This window comes from Felis catus, chromosome A3, assembly GCF_018350175.1.
Source record: "Felis catus isolate Fca126 chromosome A3, F.catus_Fca126_mat1.0, whole genome shotgun sequence".
Classification (NCBI taxonomy): domain Eukaryota; kingdom Metazoa; phylum Chordata; class Mammalia; order Carnivora; family Felidae; genus Felis; species Felis catus.
Genome location: NC_058370.1, coordinates 31,132,681 through 31,152,124, shown reverse-complemented (window position 1 = coordinate 31,152,124; position 19,444 = coordinate 31,132,681). Strand labels below are relative to the sequence as shown.

Below are 19,444 nucleotides of genomic sequence, written 5' to 3'. Positions count from 1 at the left end.
TGCTAGGGGGCCACGTATGGGACAGTGAGCAACAGAGGGTCTGTTCAGGGGAGGAGGAATGTTGGACCCAGCTTGCTTTTAGGATTGCTGACCCTTCCTCCAGGTTCTGCTTGGGGTCAGCTAAGTCCCCTGAAGCTGGAGCTCCGTGGGAGACCAGGGGGCACCATTCACAGAGGCCGCGAGCTGTGCACAGTGCCTCAGGCCTGGGACCTCTGAGCCGAACCGTTAAATATCACCGCAAACCAAAGGCGAAGTGTTTCCACAATATACTTTGAGGAACACGCTATTTGTGTGACCTTGGACAAGTGACAGAATGTCTCTGGGTATCAGGTTTCTAAAATAGGGATCTTATGAAGATCAGATAAGGCCTTTCATGCCCAGTGCCATGCATGAAGCTGTAATGAAGTCTGAGAAAACACTAGATCCCTGAAGACCTAATGGCCAGGCTGGTATGTGCCCAGAGAGGAATTAAAAATAATCGTTACAGATCTTTTTCTCCTTATAAAAGCAGTATTTGGTCACTGTAAATTTTCTGGAAAATAATAGAAAAATAAAAACTCACCTGTTATCTACACCCAGCAATAAGCACTTTAACCTTAAGGCCTGTGTATTTCTGGTATTTTCTTTTTCTGTGTGTTTCTATATTTTATTTCTTTGTCTTATAAAAAATGGATAGGTTCTTATAGGTTCATAGTCTGACTTTCACTTAAAATCGTGTTATGCACACTCATGTAACAAACAATTCTTTTGAAGTGTGATAGTTGCAATGCAGCATTCTGTTGCCCAGAAACAACTGTAATGTAAAAAAAAATGGCAGTAATTCTGGTTCACTATTATTATTATTTAGTTTTTTAATGTTTGTTTGTTCTTGAGAGAGAGACAGAGACAGAGTGTGAGCATGGGAGGGGCAGAGAGAGAGGGAGACACAGAATCTGAAGCAGGCTCCAGGCTCTGAGCTGTCAGCACGGAGCCCAATATGAGGCTCGAACCTACGAACCATGAGATGATGGCCCAAACCAAAGTCGGATGCTTAGCGGACTGAGCCACCCAGGTGCTCCCACTATTACTGAGCCAGAACTTCACAGGGCCAGTCCTGGCCTGTCTGAGAATTTACAGACACTTGCATGGCTTGAGGACATTTGACAAACTAGTGACTCTTGCAATATCCTTCCCTAGTTTCCCCCTAGAAGCCTGAGGGAAGGGCTGCTGCTAACAGTTGCAGGCCCTGGAGGAAGAAAAGAGTCCAAAGGACAGCTTGCAGCCGGTGGCTGCCCTCTCCTCTCTCCACCTGGATCCAGCCAGCACTTTGTAGGGACCTCAGGTTTGTAGGTGCCTCAGGGCACCGGGGCCCACGTATCCAAGTTCTTTCTGAGCTCCCTTCCCCCACAGCCACCCCTGGCTATCTCTCTGACATTGAGGTGTGTATACCCACGGTGTCCACCTGCGGAAGGTCGAGCAGATAAGAGGACTGTATGAACCTTGGAAGTTGGTTTGGGGCCATTTGGTGGAGAATTCCAGCATCCTCGGTACTCAGAATCTAGTCTAGGAAAGGGGGGCAGTGGACTCTACGTGCAGGCCTAGAAGGGGACCCTTTGAAGTACACAGCGAGGGCAGGGGCCCCAGAGCTTCAGCCTGAGGGCTCTGAGAAGCCAGTGTCTCATGTGGCCTGGGAGGGGGTGGGACAGTGATGGGCCCTCCGAGGCCTAACTCCCTGTCCCATTTGGCAAGGCCGGGGTCTGGGGAAGCTCAGGTTCTGGCTGAGATTAAGGCTCCCACTATGGTGGGAAGCAATACAAACCCAGATTTCCATCCAAAGCAGCGGACACTTACTTATTTGGTCTCAGCCCCAGAGAGCTGGGAAACACAAGTTGACACGTGACACTTCCCCAGAAGAAACCTCTCTGGGAGTTAGAATCAGTTAAGTCAATCGTTTTCAAATTGTTTTTTTCCTTTCTTTTTTTTAAATGTTTATTTTTGAGAGAGAGAGAGAGAGAGAGAGAGAGAGAGAGAGAGAGAGAGACAGTGAGTGGGGGAGGGGCAGAGAGAGGGAGACACAGAATCTGAAACAGGCTCCAGGCCCTGAGCTATCAGCACAGAGCCCGATGTGGGGCTAGAACTCATGAACCGTGAGATCATGACCTGAGCCTAAATCGGACGCTTAACCACTTAGCTACCCGGGTGCTTTTTTTTTTTTTTTAAAGAGAAAATTCTTTTAGCACAACTCACAGGAGTTGGGAAGTTAACAGGAAGAAAATACAGGGCCTGAGGTACATGTTAGATCACGGACTTTGGCCCTCTGAGTATCTATGCTTTGGACATTTGAAGTCTTCTCAGCGGGCCACTCTTGAGAAACTATGATCGGCAGGTAATGAAGTTTATTTTTAAAGAATTAGGAAAATGGCCCAAACTGAAAATAGTTCTAGAAATTTTTATGTTCGGGATTAAGTTTGAGGCTTACTCATGGATGAGTCACGCTTTTGAAACTTAGGTGTCCGTTCCAGCAGTTTTGCGAGCATAGGGTTCCGACGCGTGGACTTCTTTCTTGCCGTTTTTAGGACAAAGTTGATGCTGCGATCGCTACTGGATATTGGCATTTCCTAAGGTATTAACAAATACTGTGAGTTCAACCACCGTCATTTCCGTGATTATTTGAAGCACTGTGACAAATGAGTGGCCTTTGTGGACCTGAGGTGTTAAATTTCAGCCCAAAGGGAGGGACTGCCCCTGGGGCTCCCAGGGTCTGGGAGATTTTATGAGCTGAGATTGGGGGTGAGAGGGGTGTGTGTATGGGGGGGAGGGGCAATCAAGTTGGTACTGAGAGCCTGTTCAGTTCCAATTTAGTCAAGAAAATCCTCTATTTCAAAATCCAGGACAGAAAAGCAGCTTCCAGAGTGCCAGGACTGTCTTCCTCCGTTGCAATAGTGCCTTTGGCATCTACCCAGTGCCAAGGACACTCAAGACATTTGCAGAAAAAATGAAAAGGTAGCCAGGAGCAGCTGGCATGCGTGCCTGGAGCACAGCTGAGGGCAGGATCGCGAGCGGGTGCAGGGGACACTGGTCACCACAGGGGCGTGGGGACTGCACGAGCCGCTTTGTTCCAGTTCACCCCCACAATGGCCCTGCCAACACAGGGCACAGTGGAGAACATCACTGCCAACACCACAACACGCTCACTTAGCTCCTGTTTAATTCTGGTCCAGATATAGAACATTTATACAATTTTTTATACAAGTGCATGCAAAGTTACAAATATAGAAAATATAAAGTACATGCATATTTCAAAGATCCACCATGGATCTTTATACAAAACTATTCAGTGCACATGTAAGCCTGAGGACCACGCAAAAGGGTTTTCTACGTATTAATTATTTAGTACCTTACAAAAACAGGTGGTACAATAGATCAGATAGATGTTAACTCCTCTAACCCAAATTTCTATGTTGGTCATACACAATATATATATATATAATAATTTTTTTTTTTTTTTACATCAAATACCCGCACAGTGCAAGCCAGTAACATTGCAGGACGGTAATTTATCAGCTAGGTGACAATGATGAATGACCCAGACAATAATTTTACCTTAAATAACAGTAACAGAATTCTTTTTTTCCACTCTGAATGGATGTTTCTGTCATCTGCCACCTAAGGTATTTTTTGGGATGGCCAAACCAGGACTTGACACAGTTCTGGCTTTCGACAGTTATGAGACAGCAATGGAGAAATGCGAGCACTTCTTTTGTCTACTAATCATTTTTTTCATTGTGTAATGCTCTGGGAGAACGGATTTTCACGCTGCACCTTCGTCTATGTCAAAATGGTTCTGGTTCCCAGGTAAATGACCAAAGATTTGCTCTCAGTGCCCAGAAAGTGGTGCAATTTTTTACTGCCCTACTTCTCTACAGTTTAGGTTGTGAAAGAAAGGAATGCCACGAGTAGGTGCTTTAAACGTCCAAGCCGGGAGCTCGCCTCCAAGGGCACCAAGTGTTGGGCTATTTTTTAGTCTTTTTGTGTTGTTGGTTACGCACGTTCCCTGTGAAAACCTTGTCTGCCGAGGTCTAGTGCCTCTTGACACGATAGCTGCTGTGTAGCCCACACTGCAAAATGCAAGACTCTGTCCCAGCTCTGTGCAGACACAGGGCACGTGCTCTCTGGCGCTGAGCCTGGGCCCAGGAGCTAAGGATCTCTAGTTTTGTTTTTTGAATGAGTATCATGTGGCCATGATACTCAAATTTGGCAGAAATGCTCTCTGAACGGGGAAATGTAGTCAGGTTCTCTTAAAACGGGTGAAGAAAATGTCCCACGTTGCCGTGAAATCACGGCTAAGATGGGGCATTAGTGTACTGAGCTCTAGCTGGGGAAGGAGCCGGAGGTATTGAGGTGAAGGGACTTGAAGGCTGTTTTGAGAATCGACTTCGCCTCAATCTGCCGCACTAGACAAAAAAAGGAGCCCTAGATCAACCAATGATTATTTGTTGTTGTTATTCCCAGCCCAGCACTAGCACTGGCCCATGAAGGACTCAATCCCTCGGGGCTCGAATAAATAGCATCCTGGGTCTGCTCTACATTTCCCGGGGCCATCGGTGCCAAGGGTATTAGCCTATGGGCGATAGAGAAGCAGGAATGAGACACCATCACTACAGGGCTGTAGGTAGACACCCCCTCCCCCAACCCGTAAAAGATGAAGAAGATGGGGAAGACGGCAAGGCCGCCCTCAACCCCCGATCAGGAGGATGAGGAGCGAGAGGAGGAGAATCACGGGAGGCGGGGAGAAGAGGATGGCGCTCGCCCCTCTTTGGTAGTAGGCCTCGGACTCTTTCTGGTACTGGGTGACGCACATCTGCTCCACCACGCGCTCCATTATCTTCATGTCGGTCTCCGTGAAGTTCTCCCCCTTGGTGGTGGTGGTGACCGTGTGCTGCCTGACCGTGATGTTGACGCAGTCGTGCACAAAGTTGTTCTGGTTGCTGTACTGATCCACTGGCCTGTAGTACACTTGGTTGGGGTAGCGGTACATGTTTTCACGGTAGTAACGGTCCTCGTAGTCGTTGCCAAAATGAATGAGGGGCCGGCTCATGGCACTCCCCAGCATGTAGCCGCCGAGGCCCCCCACTACCGCCCCGGCTGCCGCGGCTCCGGCCATGTGCTTCATGTTGGTTTTCGGCTTACTGGGTTTGCCCCACTGACCGTGGGTGCCACCACCTTGACCCCAGCCGCCGCCGGCGTGGGGCTGGCCCCAGCCACCGCCGGCGTGGGGCTGACCCCAGCCTCCGCCGGCGTGGGGCTGACCCCAGCCGCCGCCGGCGTGGGGCTGACCCCAGCCGCCGCCGCCCTGGGGTGGGTAACGGTTGCCTCCAGGACTGCCCTGCCCCGGGTACCGGCTCCCCCCAGTGTTCCATCCTCCACCAGGCTTCGGCCGCTTCTTGCAGAGGCCCACGTCACTCCATGTGGCCACAAACAGAACCAGGATCCAGCCGCCTATGTGGCCTTTCACCATGACGATGTATCTGCAAAATGAGAAGGGCGTCAGCATCTTACGTTCATGTTGGAACCACTCGGCGCTTGCTGCGTAATGAATGAACGCTCGAGTGAGAGCGTCTGCATGTCGGTCACAAAGGCTCTCCACTCCTACCTCTCCTCTGTGGCACTTATGACACAAGTAATGTCAAATAAAGCGTTAACACAGCTTTGTCCTTCTCTAAGGACAAATTTGTCTTTCATATCATTTCTGGCTCTGTTTCCTGGAAACCTGATAACGATGGAATGTCAGCAATGTTGCTTATGGTAAAAATAACCCGATTGATAAAGTGCGTCTGGTGGGTCTGCCATAGCTTTGAGCATCCCTAGAGGGGTGATTGCTGTAACCAGGCATGTCCTTGTGGGAACCCTGGAAGCAGTGCCCCTTTGGGGCTGTCACGAGGGACGCCAGATCCTGCAAGGTCTGGGGCTTCTACGTGAAGGGGAACTCTTCACCCACCAATAAGGGCCTCATTCCCTTGCACCCAAGGAGTTACTTGTAGGGGCTGGGAGTGGAGGCAAGTCCCTGGCTGCTGTGTGGACTGCTACGAGGATCCTGGTGTGGCCCCTTCTGGAACCTTATGGGAACTTGGTGTGGCCCCTATGGAAGTCTTGTGAGCTAGGAAGCCCCCCCCCCCGCCAGTTGAGTTTGCAGTAATTAAATGACTTTGAAAACCGCTGGTTCATGTCTTCTTTCATCTGTGGGAATGAATGTCAGCAGGGAGCGAGTCCTGTTTGTTGCTCTCTCCTCGGGACCTGGGGTGGCACCTGGCAGAGCAGGCCCACGATAGGTGTTTGTGCGTGAAGGAATTCATACCCTCACAACGTGTAAGTGCCGGCAAGAATCTCCTCAAAGTAATTCTCAATACAACAGTTTTTGGAAACGGGAAACATGCAGGATCTTGCAAGCCTGCTTGTCAATTCATCTTTTCTTCTATAAAAAGGGCTGCTCAAAGCAGGTCAAAAATGGCCGTGTCCACAAAATTTGCGGATACTCAGTCACTGAATGAGTTTTAGTTCGGCATTTAACGGCTTATGAGTGACTTATTTTCTAATTGTTGGTACAAAAGAAACCGGTCTCACATACAATGACCAGCACAGCTTAGGACTAAACCAGCCAAGTATCCTGGATAATGATTAATGACCCTCTACAGACTGCACGTTCATCAAACTAAAAACCTCCCTTCCGATTAAATACCTTATTTCCCCTGGGTGCTCCGTTCCAAGCGCAGAGATCAAAGACACACACACACATGCAGGGGAAGGAGAACGGTGCAGTAAGTAAATGAATTCACATCTTGTTTATGCTTCTGCTATCATTACTGAAAATCTCGGTGGCCATAAGTGAATAAAAATATATCTGAAAGTTACAAGCCAAGTTCAACTGCTCAGATCATGCCAGTCAGGATTTTGGGAGGCTCTTCTGGGTAGGGTTAGAGGGGCAGGGTCCTGGGACACGTCGGCTGGCCTTCTTCTAGTACCCTCAGCACGAGTCCCCGGTGCCCAGCCTTCTACAAGCCTGCTCCCCTGGGGTATTCTTCACTTGCACACAGGCTCCAGCTCTCGGCCTCCGTGCTGCCCACACTTCTGCTCACACACTGCAGGGAACTGAACTAGGGGAGTGTCGCCCCAGTCAACATTTCCCAATTTAATGGAGTTTTATGTCAACAACTACTTTGTTCACCCCAATGAGCCGAACCCAGCCAACACCGTGGAGTTATTCTTGAATTTCCTCTTTCTCACAGGACACGATGATTCTACCAGCAAATCTTATCAGCTCTATACTGAAAATAAATCCTAAATCCCAAAACCACTCACATTTCCCGACACTACTTAGTATCCTGAGTGAAGCATCTACTGCTCCTGGACGGGCTCTTTCAACAGCCTCCAACCAGCCTCCCTGCTTTCCCCAGGCCCCTACTGTGTGTTCTCTACTCAGCAGCCCAGGGCTCACACAACCTTTTAATATGTAGCTCACACCATGCCTCTTCCCTTCCCCCCAAGTGGCACTCCTTCATGCCCAGGGTAAGACCCCAAGTCCTGACCATGCCGGCGGGGCCCCACATGACCTTGCCTCTCTGGCCTCCTCCTGCTCCCCAGACTTAATAAGCACTTTCCCATCTCAGGGCCTTTGCACCTGCTGCTCCCAGGACTGGAAGGTTCTCCCTCCACAGTTACTCATGTGGCTCAAGTTTGCTCTAATGTCACCTCTGCAGGGCTGCCCATGCCACTCTACCTAAGCCAGCACCCTGCATCCTATCCCCTTATCCTGCTTCATTTTTTTGGGGGGGGGGCAGGGACAGGGGAGAGGAAGAGAGAAAGAAAGAGAGAGAGAAAGAGACAGAATCCCAAGCAGGTGCCATGCTCATCACAGAGCTTGATGTAGGGCTCAGTCTCATGACCACGAGATCATGACCTGAGCCGAAATCAAATGTCAGACCCTCAACAGACTGAGCCACCCAGGCGCCCCTCCTGCTTCATTTTTCTCCAGAGCAGGGATGCTTACTTGACATCTACGATTTATTATTTGCTTCCTGTTCACCTTCTCCACGGGAGTGCAGGCCACCCCAGGGCGGGAGTTTTGTTTTGTTCACAGCTGGGCCCCAGGTGCGTAAACACAGTGCCTGGCTTACACAATAAATGCTGAGTGAATGGAGGAGTGTGAACATATCTGTTACAAAGCATAAGAAATAACCAAACTAAAAATCAAATTGTTACAAGAGTGAACCATATTTATGAATTCTCACAACACTCTTTCCTGCAATGGCCGGCTGTCTAACAACTACGATCCACTTATCTAAAGGTTGACCTCACGTGCCATCTGGACTCCGGCTGGATGGCGATGTTACCTGATATGGTTGAGGGGGCTGGAAAAGCAGGTAGCAAGGGAAGTAACACCGAGACTGGCTTTGAACATGCCCTGCCCAAGGCTGTAAGAGTCCCAGCTCTATAAGCGTGTGCAGGTATGTGAGCAGACGGTGACACCACATAGTAAAGGCGGCACAGAGAGGGACTCGGTCCTCGGGAGGCTGGGCACGGGACGTAGAAGGGGGCACAGAGCATGCAGAGTGCAGATGGGCAGTGAGAGTGTCAGCAGGACTGGGGGCTGCAGGTGGCTTCATCGAAGTGGGGCCTTCATGTGCAGCAGAGAGGCAGGCGGGGTCAGGCAGGAAAGGGCCTCACCAGCAAGCTGAGCAGACACCCCCACTGCCCTGGGACAGTCTACACCCATTGTTCCTGGTGCTAATATTAAGAGCGCCCCTTTCATTCTCAAGAGTGCCCCAGTATGTTAACACAGGCAGCCTAATTATAAGGCATATTAAGTAGTCTGGACTTGATCCTGAAAGTACTAAAGAGCCAGTGATGAGTTCTGGGTTCTCCCTGAGAAAGAACATTGTGGAGAATGGACTGGGGACTGTGTGTGTGTGTGTGTGTGTGTGTGTGTGTGGACACAGGGAAACTAGTTTCAAGGCTACTGCAGTGATTGAGGTAAAAGATGGCGGCCTTGCCAGGGAAGGAGATGGTCTCCTTCCATGGATGGTGTGCGTTAGAAGGCAGCTTCTGGAGGACTTGGTGTTTGTTGTACAGGATGGGAGCCTGGAAGAGTCGAAGTGGCACCCAGGCTTGTGGACTGGACAACTGCATGGACAGAACACAGAAGTGTGGGGCAGGTCTCGGGGGAGGTAAATGAGGGGCTTGGCTTTAGCAACGCTCTCACCAAGCTGTGTGTGCCATGGCACGCATTGCTGCCCAGTACTTTATAAAAGCCGAATACTGGATAAACTAGGCCAATCACAGAATATCTGAGGACAAGACCATTTGGAGATGAGGCTCAGCTGAGAACAACAAAAGCAACATTTAGTTATGAAAAGCTATTAAAAATAACAGCTACAGTTTGAAGTATAGAACCATTTCTAAAGGTAAGTGGGACTCAAAACTTACAGAAGACCTTGGAGAGTTTCTTTCTGTTTGCGATAAAATTGGGAAGATCTTCTATTATTTAATGCAAACCTCTCACTCTACAAATTAGGCTACCAAGATTCAGAGAAGTCAGGTGACAATAGCCATGATTACAGTGCCGGTTAGTAAAATCGTGGGGGATGGAGATTGGGATTCTGAGTCCCTGGCTGTGCTAGGACACTATTCCTATAAGATACTCTCTGTGAATGGTCAGGTTGTAGCCCAATCCTCTGGTACATTTCAAGACATTAAGTATGTCAAAGGTCAACAGCTCTTTATCACTTTAAAAAAATACTATTAGCAGGCTAGGAATAGGAGGAAACTCCCCTAACCTGATAAACGTTATATAACAAAACCAGTAAACACACTTAGCGGATAGCCTCTGAAGGCACTCCTGTCCGAGATCAAAAATAAGACAAGGACGTCCATCATCACAGTACTGAAGGTCCCGTTCAATGCCACACGCAGAGACAAAGAAGTAGCCAGGGCAAGAAATGCAAGGAAAGAGCCAGCTGTCGTTATTTGCAGTTAAGGTGATCACACAACAGAAAACCCAACAGACTCATCAGAAATGACACGAGACCCAGTTCTAGAATTCAGCAAGGCTGTGGGATACAAGACCGGCCTAGAAAAATCAACAGCATTTCTCTACACCAGCAGGAATCGACTAGAAAAAAAAAAAAAAAAAAAAAAAAAAAATCACAGTAGCGAAACCAAACTGTAAAATTTCCAGGAACGGATTTAACTGAGAAAAAATAAGACCGGGGAAACAATTTTTTAACTCCAATAAAGAACACTGACGATGATCTGTAAAAATGGAAAGGTATTCATGGCTTTGACTGGGATGACTCAGTATTAGAAAGATATCTGTCAATGACCCCCCCCCCCCCAGTGAACCTATAATTTCAACCAAATGACAATCAAAAGTCTACCTGGATTTTTTGAGGAGTTCAATAAGCTTACAAGGTGAAGGAATGTCCATGAATAGCAAACTCCACCTTAAAAAGGAACAGAGAGGAATCTACTGCATCAGATATAAATCCTACTACAGAGCCATAGCGGTAGAGACCGCACAGAAGTCTAGGAACAAACCAACAGACCAACGTGAGTAGAAGATAAACCCTTGAATACATACTTTAGCAGGGACTTGATATACAATAAAGCAGGTACCACAAATCATTGGAGAAAGGAAGGTTGTTTAGCGGGTGCTTCTGGGAAACCGAAGAAAAAATAAAACTGGATCCCTAACGCCACATGCAAGAGCAGACTCTAGATGGAATACAGACCCAGCTGTGAAAGGTAAAAGTAGGTCATTAGAAGAAGACACAGGGGCACCTGGGTGGCTCAGTCGGTTAAGTGTAGGACTTTGGCTCAGGTCATGATCTCGCGGTCTGTGAGTTCAAGTGCGGGAAGCCTGCTTGGGATTCTCTCTCTCTCTCTCTCTCTCTCTCTCTCTCTCTCTGCTCCTCCCCTACTTGCTCTCTCTCTCTCAAAATAAATAAACTTAAAAAAAAATAAAAGAAGAAGAAAATACAGGTGTATGTCTATGTGACCTGAAGGAGGAGTAGGGAAAGGACTTTTCATTTTTTTAAATTTTATTTTAGAAAGAGACAGAGAAGTGGGGGGTGGGAGGGAGGGGAGGGTGGGTGATGGGTATTGAAGAGGGCACCTTTTGGGATGAGCACTGGGTGTTGTATGGAAACCAATTTGACAATAAATTTCATATATTGAAAAAAAAAAAGAAAAAAAGAAAGAGACAGAAACAAAGCATGAGCAGGGGAGGGGCGGAGGCAGAAGGAAACATAGAATCTTAAGCAGCTCCAGGTTCTGAGCTGTCAGCACAGAACCTGACATGGGGCTCGAACTCATGAACCGTGAGAGCAAAGCCAGAGTCAGACACCCAACTGACTGAGCCACCCAGGTGCCCCAAGGAAGGACTTTTTAAACAAAAAGCACACACCAAGAATAAGAATCTTATGACATGAAAGTTAAGGATTCTTGTTTAATGCTATGAAGAACACTACAGACAAAATTAAGAGAAGGAGTACATAATGGTAAAAAAAATATTTTTAGTATTTAAGACCAACAGAGTCTCGAACATTTCTAGAACTGACAAGGAATCCTTGCAAAGCAGTAAGAGACAGTAATTCCAACAGACAACAGGGCCACAAGATATAAAAACTGATCATTTATAAAAGAGGGAAAGCCAAAAGGGCATGAAAAGATATTCAAAATCATTAAGAATCAGATAAAATGGGACCAAAAAAAAAAAAAAAAAAGTCACTTACACTTGACACTCTAGCCGAAAAGAAAAAAATTACCAAACCAAACCAAAACCACAAGAGAGTTGGATGATGCCAAGAAGGCAGAGATGTGGGAATAAAGGAACCCATGTGACTGTCAAAGGTGTGGGTGGTTTAACTGAACAGAAAGAATGAAAATAAATTAAATGATTATTCAACTCAAAAAAGAAGAAAACAGAAAATTTCAAAATACGTCATAGTTATAAAGAAATAAGAGATGAAACTAGAACTTAATAAATAAAACCCAGAAAAATGAGGAATTTTTTTTCTTTTTTTTTCTTTCCTTCCTTCCTTCCTTCCTTCCTTCCTTCCTTCCTTCCTTCCTTCCTTCCTTCCTTCCTTCCTTCTTTCCTTCTTTTGATAGAGAGGGCACAAGTAAGCAAGGGGCAGAGAGAGAGAGAGAGAAAGAGAGAGAGGAAGAGAGAGAGAGGAAGAGAGACAGAGAATCCCATGACAGACAGTCCCATGAGGGGCAGAGAGGGAGAGAGATGGTGCGAGTGAACAAGGGACAGAGAGGGAGAGAGACAGAGAATCCTATAAGGGACAGTCCCATGAGGAGCAGAGAGAGAGAAACTGGGAGGAAAGAAGGGAGGGAGAAAGAGAGAGAGAGGAGCGGGGCTCACTGGAAGCAAGGCTCGAACTTCTGAACAGTGAGATCACTGCCCGAGTCAGATGCTCAACCAACTGAACCACTCAGGTGCCCCAAGGAATTTCTAAATAAAATCGAATGACTTGAAAACGTAATACAAACACAAGCACACATCACTACACAGAGCCACATGGGGAATGGGAAAGGCAAAATAACCTTAGAAAAGGAAGCCTTTAGGGGCACCTGGGTGGCTCAATCGGTTAAGCGTCTGACTTCGGCTCAGGTCATGATCTCGCGGTTTGTGGGTTGGAGCCCCGCACTGGGCTTCATGCTGACAGCTCAGAGCCTGAAGCTGCTTTGGATTCTGTGTCTCCCTCTCTCTCTGCCCCTCCCTACTCAAGTTCTCTCTCTCTCTCTGTCTCTCAAAAATAAATAAACATTGGGGCGCCTGGGTGGCGCAGTCGGTTAGGCGTCCGACTTCAGCCAGGTCAAGATCTCGCGGTCCGTGAGTTCGAGCCCGCGTCAGGCTCTGGGCTGACGGCTCAGAGCCTGGAGCCTGTTTCTGATTCTGTGTCTCCCTCTCTCTCTGCCCCTCCCCCGTTCATGCTCTGTCTCTCTCTGTCCCCAAAATACATAAAAAATGTGGAAAAAAATTAAAAAATAAATAAATAAATAAATAAATAAACATTGAAAAAAATAAAAAAAAAAAGGGAAGGCTTCAAAAGAGTAACAGCCTTCTATGTGTAGCTGTGTTCCACGAATTAAAATCTGTGGGATGGACTGCCTTTTTGTTAAAATATAAATTACAAATACTGACTTTAGAATTAATTCAACCAACAAACATTTACGGAATAACTAGTATGGGCCAGTTTTTAAATAAATAGAAATTTTGAACTGACCACTAACCATAAGAGAAACGAAAGAAAAAGTTGTGAAAAATTACATAGTATAATGTAATATTTACAATACAACTTATTGATTCATTCAACAAATATTTTAAGTTTATTTATTTTGAGAGAGAGAGGGAAAGAGGGAGAGAGGGAGAGAGAGAGACCGGGGGAAGGGCAGAGAGAGACAGGGGGAGAGAGAGAGAATCAGAGAATCCCAATATGGGGCTCAATCTCACCAACCGTGAGATCATGACCTGAGCCGAAATCAAGAGGTGAACACTTAATCCGACTGGGCTACCCAGGCACCCCTCGTTCAACAAATATTCCAGTGCCTTCTAAGGTCCCAGCATTGTGTTAGTTGCTGGAGACACAATGGCGAGTAAGATATTTAGCTTGGTGGGTGATGTCATCTAGTGAAATGGGCAAAACTGGTGGGGAGTCCTGCTTGGAGAGAAACCGAGAGCTGTGGTTTGGACATGTTAACTTGGCAACATCTATGAGATGTTCAATTTAGGCAACTGTTTTAAGAACCTGGAGCCCAGCAGAGAGAACGGTTAGAGTGTCTTTACCTGGGCAACAGCGTCTAGAGCCAAGGGCTGATAAAGGGCCGAGACTGAAACCCCAGCACTTCCAGTGTAGGGCTCACGCCCTTAGTCACCCAGCCTCCACCAATATGGGTGCCAAAATCCAGCAGAAAATACCGCCAAACTGATTTTGGCAGTTAGTAAAAGAAGAATACACTGTGACCAATAAGGACTATTTTAGGAATGCGAGGATGGCTCAAAACAGTAAATCTATTAATAGGTTAAAGAAATAAAACTGTAAGATTCTCCGCAGATACTGTAAGTTTTCAATTAAAATCAACCACCAGGGGCGCCTGGGTAGCTCAGTCGGTTAAGCGTCCGACTTCAGCTCAGGTCACTATCTCTCCGTTTGTGAGTTTGAGCCCTGCGTTGGGCTCTGTACTGACAGCTCAGAGCCTGGAACCTATTTCGGCTTCTGTGTCTCTGTCTCTCTCTGCCCCTCTCCCACTTGTGCTCTGTCTCTCTCTGTCTATCAAAAATAAATAAAATGTAAAAAAAAAAAAAAAATCAACCTCCATTCTTATTTTTAAAAAGGCGGGGTTGGGGGTGGGGTGGGGTTGGGGGTGGTGCCTGGGTGGCTCAGTTGGGTTAAGTATCTGACTCTTGATTTCAGTTCAGGTCAGGTCATGATCTCAAGGTTTGTGCGATCGAGCCCCATGCTGGGCTTTTTGCTGACAGCATGGAGCCTGCTTGGGATTCTCTTTCTCCCTCTCTGTCCCTCTGCCCACTCTCAAAATAAATAGATAAGTAAACAAACAAATAAACAAGCATTAAAATAAATAAGAGCATGTGGCCTCGGTGCATGAGCAGATGGCAAAGCAATGGAACTCGAGAGAAGGCATGTAAAAGATCCATCAATTACCCCATTTATACACAGGGATACGAGAGTCAGAGCTGGTAGGAACTAGCCTAATGGTCATGTGCCAGGGGCCAAACTTCTAATACTTAGAACGTGTTATAACTTGAAACTTAACTGGCTAAATTGGGAAGTGGCACCAAACATCTTCCCCCACCCCCAAAGTCCCCGGGGAAATTCCTCATCTTACCAGGGCAAAGTAGAACCTTGTCCTATTTTCATCTTTTTGAGGTCACTGCCCCTTAAAGAATCTGACGCAAACTCGACAAGATTTTGCAAAAACACTTTGGGATGTGGGGTTTCATGGGTACCTGAGGCCCAGGCCTGGACTGAACAGGACCCCCAACCCGTCTATCACCAGAACTGCCTGAAGCGCTTTTAAAAAGCAACACTTCAGGGGCGCCTGGGTGGCGCAGTCGGTTAAGTGTCCGACTTCAGCCAGGTCACGATCTCACGGTCCGTGAATTCGAGCCCCGTGTCGGGCTCTGGGCTGATGGCTCAGAGCCTGGAGCCTGTTTCCGATTCTGTGTCTCCCTCTCTCTCTGCCCCTCCCCCATTCATGCTCTGTCTCTTTCTGTCCCAAAAATAAATAAAAACGTTGAAAAAAAAAAAAAAAAAAAAAAAAAAGCAACACTTCAGGTGCCTATCCCGGGCCCAGAGCCTGTGATGTCTAGCAATGGGATTTGGGGATTTATAGAAGCTACCTAGGGAACTGCACTCCCAACAAGGCTTCAGAGCTAGGTCCTCAGGAGCACAACGCTGAACCACATTTATAATGCTTTTCGTGAAGGGGCACGCTTCCCTGGCAGTGATCACACACACAGTTTAAAAGCATTAAGTACAACACAGCTGAAGAAAAAGGATTAACAAACCGGAAAAAAATAAAATGCTCCCAACTGTAAGTCCTGCTACCCACACTATCCACTGAGGATTATTTTCCAGTGCAGCACAGTCACTGGGTGAGATGCAGGGGCAATCTGAATGTTTAATACAAAGCAGTTCACAGCTGCTACAGGTGCCTTAGAAGAGGAAGTAAGATCTGAAAGGGAGAATGGAATTTTTTTTTTTTTTTTAATCTTTATTCATTTTTGAGAGACCGAGTGTGAGCAGGGCACGGGTCAGAGAGAGAGTGAGATACAGAATCGGAAGCAGGCTCCGGGCTCCGAGCTGTCAGCACAGAGCCCGATGCGGGGCTCGAACTCACAGACCGTGAGATCATGACCTGAGCTGAAGTTAGACGCCCAACCGACTGAGCCACCCAGGCACCCCATCCAGACCCTTATTTTCTATGACAGTTGGACACTTTGAACCTTCAGAAGACCAAAGAGATTCCACAGGGTACATACGTCTGTCGTGGCTCAGCTGAGCTGGGATTGTGCCTCCGAGAAGACCGGCTGCTTCGGCTTGGCTAAAGTTATTCAGTTTTCAAATATATTCGGGAGTCCTTAAAAACAACAAAAAAGAAAAAGCTAGAATTGATAAATAAATCTAAGAACTGATTCCTTAAAAGAAAAACCTAATATATATATTACTAAACTAATAAATCTACTCAAGAAAAAAATGAGACAGTATTTGAAAAAAAAAAGAATGAGATCATTTTAAAAAGTAGCAAACAGGGGCGCCCGGGTGGCTTAGTCAGTTAAGCGTCCGCCTTCAGCCCAGGTCATGATCTCGTGGTTAGAGAGTTCGAGCACCACATCCGGCTCTGGGCTGACAGCTCAGAGCCTGGAGTCGGCTCTGGATTCTGTGTCTCCCTCTCTCTCTGCCCTTCCCCCACTCGCACTCTTTCTCTCTCTCTCAAAAGTAAATAAACATTGGGGCGCCTGGGTGGCTTAGTGGGTTAAGCGTCCGACTTCAGCCCAGGTCATGATCTTGCAGTCCGTGAGTTCGAGCCCCGCGTCGGGCTCTGTGCTGACAGCTCAGAGCCTGGAGCCTGTCTCAGATTCCGTGTCTCCCTCTCTCTCTGACCCTCCCCCGTTCATGCTCTGTCTCCCTTTGTCTCAAAAATAAATAAACGTTAAAAAAAATTAAAAAAAAAAAGTAAATAAACATTAAAAAAATAAAAATAAAAAGCAGCAAACAGGACACAGCTTTCCCTCCTTCACACACAGAAAGCTGTGGGTCTGTATCATTTTATATACTGAGACATATGTGACCAATTTAAAAAACTGTATTATTTAGTAAAAGCAAATACTAACAAAAAAGAACATTAAAATCACCTCTAACTTCTATTAAAATGTCCGTTTTTTGGTGCTTTTACTTTCAGATTTTCCACATATGCATTCACATTTGAGTAGTTTTGAAACCTGCATTTTGACTTGTCAGTTTCCCCCATATATCAGAGGCTCCAAAATCATGACTTTTGATGGTTACATAATGCTCCTTCCAGTTAATGTGCCATGATTTTCTGAGCTACTGCCCTGCTGTTGTTTCCCAGTTGGTTCTAATTTTAGATCATTCTGCACCAATATGTGCCTGCATCTGGCTTTTTTTCTTTTGTTTGCTTGTTTCTTCCATTGCAGGTAAATTCCCAGCAATAGGGTTTCTGGGTCACCATTTTAACTTCTTAATGGAAGCACTGCCAGATTGTTTTACAAAAAGTCTGCAATAATTCAGGACACCCAGAGGGGTGTGACTAGGAAAAGAATAAAGGTATATCACATAAATTTCACAAAAGTTTCACATAAATAAATCTTGGCAACAAACTCGGATGCAGGTATCATTTCCTCTATCATTTCTTCTATTTTATGAATGGACTAGAGGAGGATTATGACATTAGGCGACCCTCCAAACTCAGGAAGTCGGTAGCAGGGCCATCTTTCTAACTCCAAAGCCCCGCCACACCTTTGGAAAACTGAATATTCAAGTTTCATGGCAGTTTTCTTTCTTTCTTTTTTTTATTTTTAAGTAATCTCTATATACCCAAGGTGGGGTTCCAACTCACAACCCCAAGATCAAGAGTCACATGATGTACAGACTGAGCCAGCTAGGGGCCCCCTCATGGCAACTTTCTTCTAGGGGTTACTGTAACTATTACCGTTTTTGGTTTTGTTCATTTAATAGATGTAAAATGATAATCCAGACTTCCTTTAATTTGCATTTTATTGTGTAAATCGCTCATCATTTCGCCATTTTTCTATGATAATCTTGACATTTTCCTCTCACAAATATGAAAACCGTGTCAGATACAAAACACCCCCTAGCCCTCTGTTTTCCTTCCCTTTCCAGCTGGTTCTTTTTAAGAGCTCCCCGGTGGTCATGGAAGTTAAACTGTTCCCTATTGGTGATCTTTCGCTTTCTCCTTGAAGTCTGAGAGAGTTCTTCATTTTCCCAGAGGTCTGACCTTTTTATTCAATTTTCTGTTTCCATTTTTTTGGTAATTTGATTTGTAAACACCTTAATCCTATTCCACCTGGAGTTTTTTCGCCAGGAAAAGGGAAACATCTCAGATGTTCAGCATGTGGGGGAAGTGTTTATTAAACCGTGATGCTCTGAATGGAAGAAAAATACGCAACCATGACGATAGTCACGATCAAGGCAGGAGCCGTGTGTCCCCGGCCACCTGGCACACCAGGCCTCGAGACCGGAGTGCCGGGCCACCCCAGGCCCCACCCCGCTGAGGGCCCCGCCCACGCCCACCCGCTCGGCCCACGCTCTACCGAGGGCTGGACTGGTGAGGCCGCCTCTCGGGGGGACCTCGCCGGCGAAGGGGGCCCCCGGGCGCCCGGACTCCCCTCCCGCCGAGGCCCTGGCTCCGGGCTGGCGCCCGCTCCCCACCCCCACCCCGCGCACCCTGGGGCGTCGGGTGGGGCCGGGCCCGGCGAAGGGCGTCCCCGGCCTCTGCCTGCCGGCGGGGAGGACGACCAAACGGCGAGCAGCCCGGAGCCCCGCGACCCCCCGGCGGCTCTGCCCGGAGCCGCTGGCGGGCCTTCTTGGGTTCCCCGGGCGCGTTTGCGCGAGGTGATCGCCACCACCTCGCCGGACTTTCGGCCCCTCGGGCCGCGAACACGCTCTGGGCAGGACTAGACACCGTAGCATATCGTCATCCCTCCCCAGGGGGCCAGGCCGGCCGCGTCCGCCGCGTCCGCCGCCCCCAGCCCCAACCAGGAAAGCGAAACCAGGCGTTTTCGTCACCCGAAAACCCACGAGCACCCTGGGGCAGGCCGGACGCGCCCCGCGCCCGCAGGGAAGCCCCCTTCTCCTCACGGTCAAGGTCTGCCCCCGCCCCCCAAAGCCCCGGGTTCTCGCTCCCGGGCTCCGCGGCGCCCCCCCCCCTCCCCGCCGCACCCCGGTGCTCCGGACCCCCGTCCCCTCCCCGCGCTGGGAGTCGACCAGGCGACCGGTCTGTTTACCTGCCTCGGTAGCACAGGAGAAGCTCTCCGCGCCGCGGCTGTCAGCGACTGGCGCGGAGGCTGGCGAAGCGCACCGCCCAGGACGACGGCAGGGGGCGGGGAAGGGGGCGGCGCGTGCACCAATGACCACGCGGTCTCAGGCGCGCTCCCGTGAGCCGCGGGCGGGCGGCGGGGGTTTACTCCCGGAGGTGCGGACCTGCCAAGGGCTCCCGGGCGTCTGAGTCTCCATGAAAGGCGTGTTGGGATTCGCTTAAACGCTTGCACCGGCTGATGCCACCTCCCGGTGTCATCACTCCCTGACGTTGCTCATTGACTGTAAAAATCATCTTTAAAAAGAAATTCGGCCCGAAGCCCCAACTCTCCCGTTACATAATGGAGAGAATGAGACGTTAG

The 19,444-nt window shown here is 48.0% G+C and overlaps 1 protein-coding gene across 3 annotated transcripts; it reads right to left on the bottom strand.

Moving 5' to 3' along the window:
- Positions 1-3,170: 3,170 nt before the first annotated feature.
- On the bottom strand, positions 3,171-19,207 carry PRNP (prion protein). 3 transcript variants are annotated; one of them, XM_023251428.2, is made up of 3 exons: positions 19,052-19,207; positions 16,046-16,143; positions 3,171-5,507 (listed from the first exon to the last, which is right to left on the bottom strand). In XM_023251428.2, exon 3 carries the CDS (start codon positions 5,495-5,497, stop codon positions 4,715-4,717), a length of 783 nt encoding a protein of 260 aa, XP_023107196.1. In that variant the 5' UTR covers positions 5,498-5,507; positions 16,046-16,143; positions 19,052-19,207; the 3' UTR covers positions 3,171-4,714. The 3 variants fall into 3 exon arrangements, with proteins under 3 accessions (XP_023107196.1, XP_044909776.1, XP_019682354.2); XM_045053841.1 differs by having other exon boundaries at positions 19,056-19,076; XM_019826795.3 differs by lacking the exon at positions 16,046-16,143 and having other exon boundaries at positions 19,052-19,162.
- Positions 19,208-19,444: the final 237 nt, after the last annotated feature.

Coding starts and splice junctions, on each gene's coding strand:
- PRNP (XM_023251428.2), bottom strand. CDS start 5,497: ATGGTGAAAGGCCACATAGGCGGCTGGATCCTGGTTCTGTTTGTGGCC.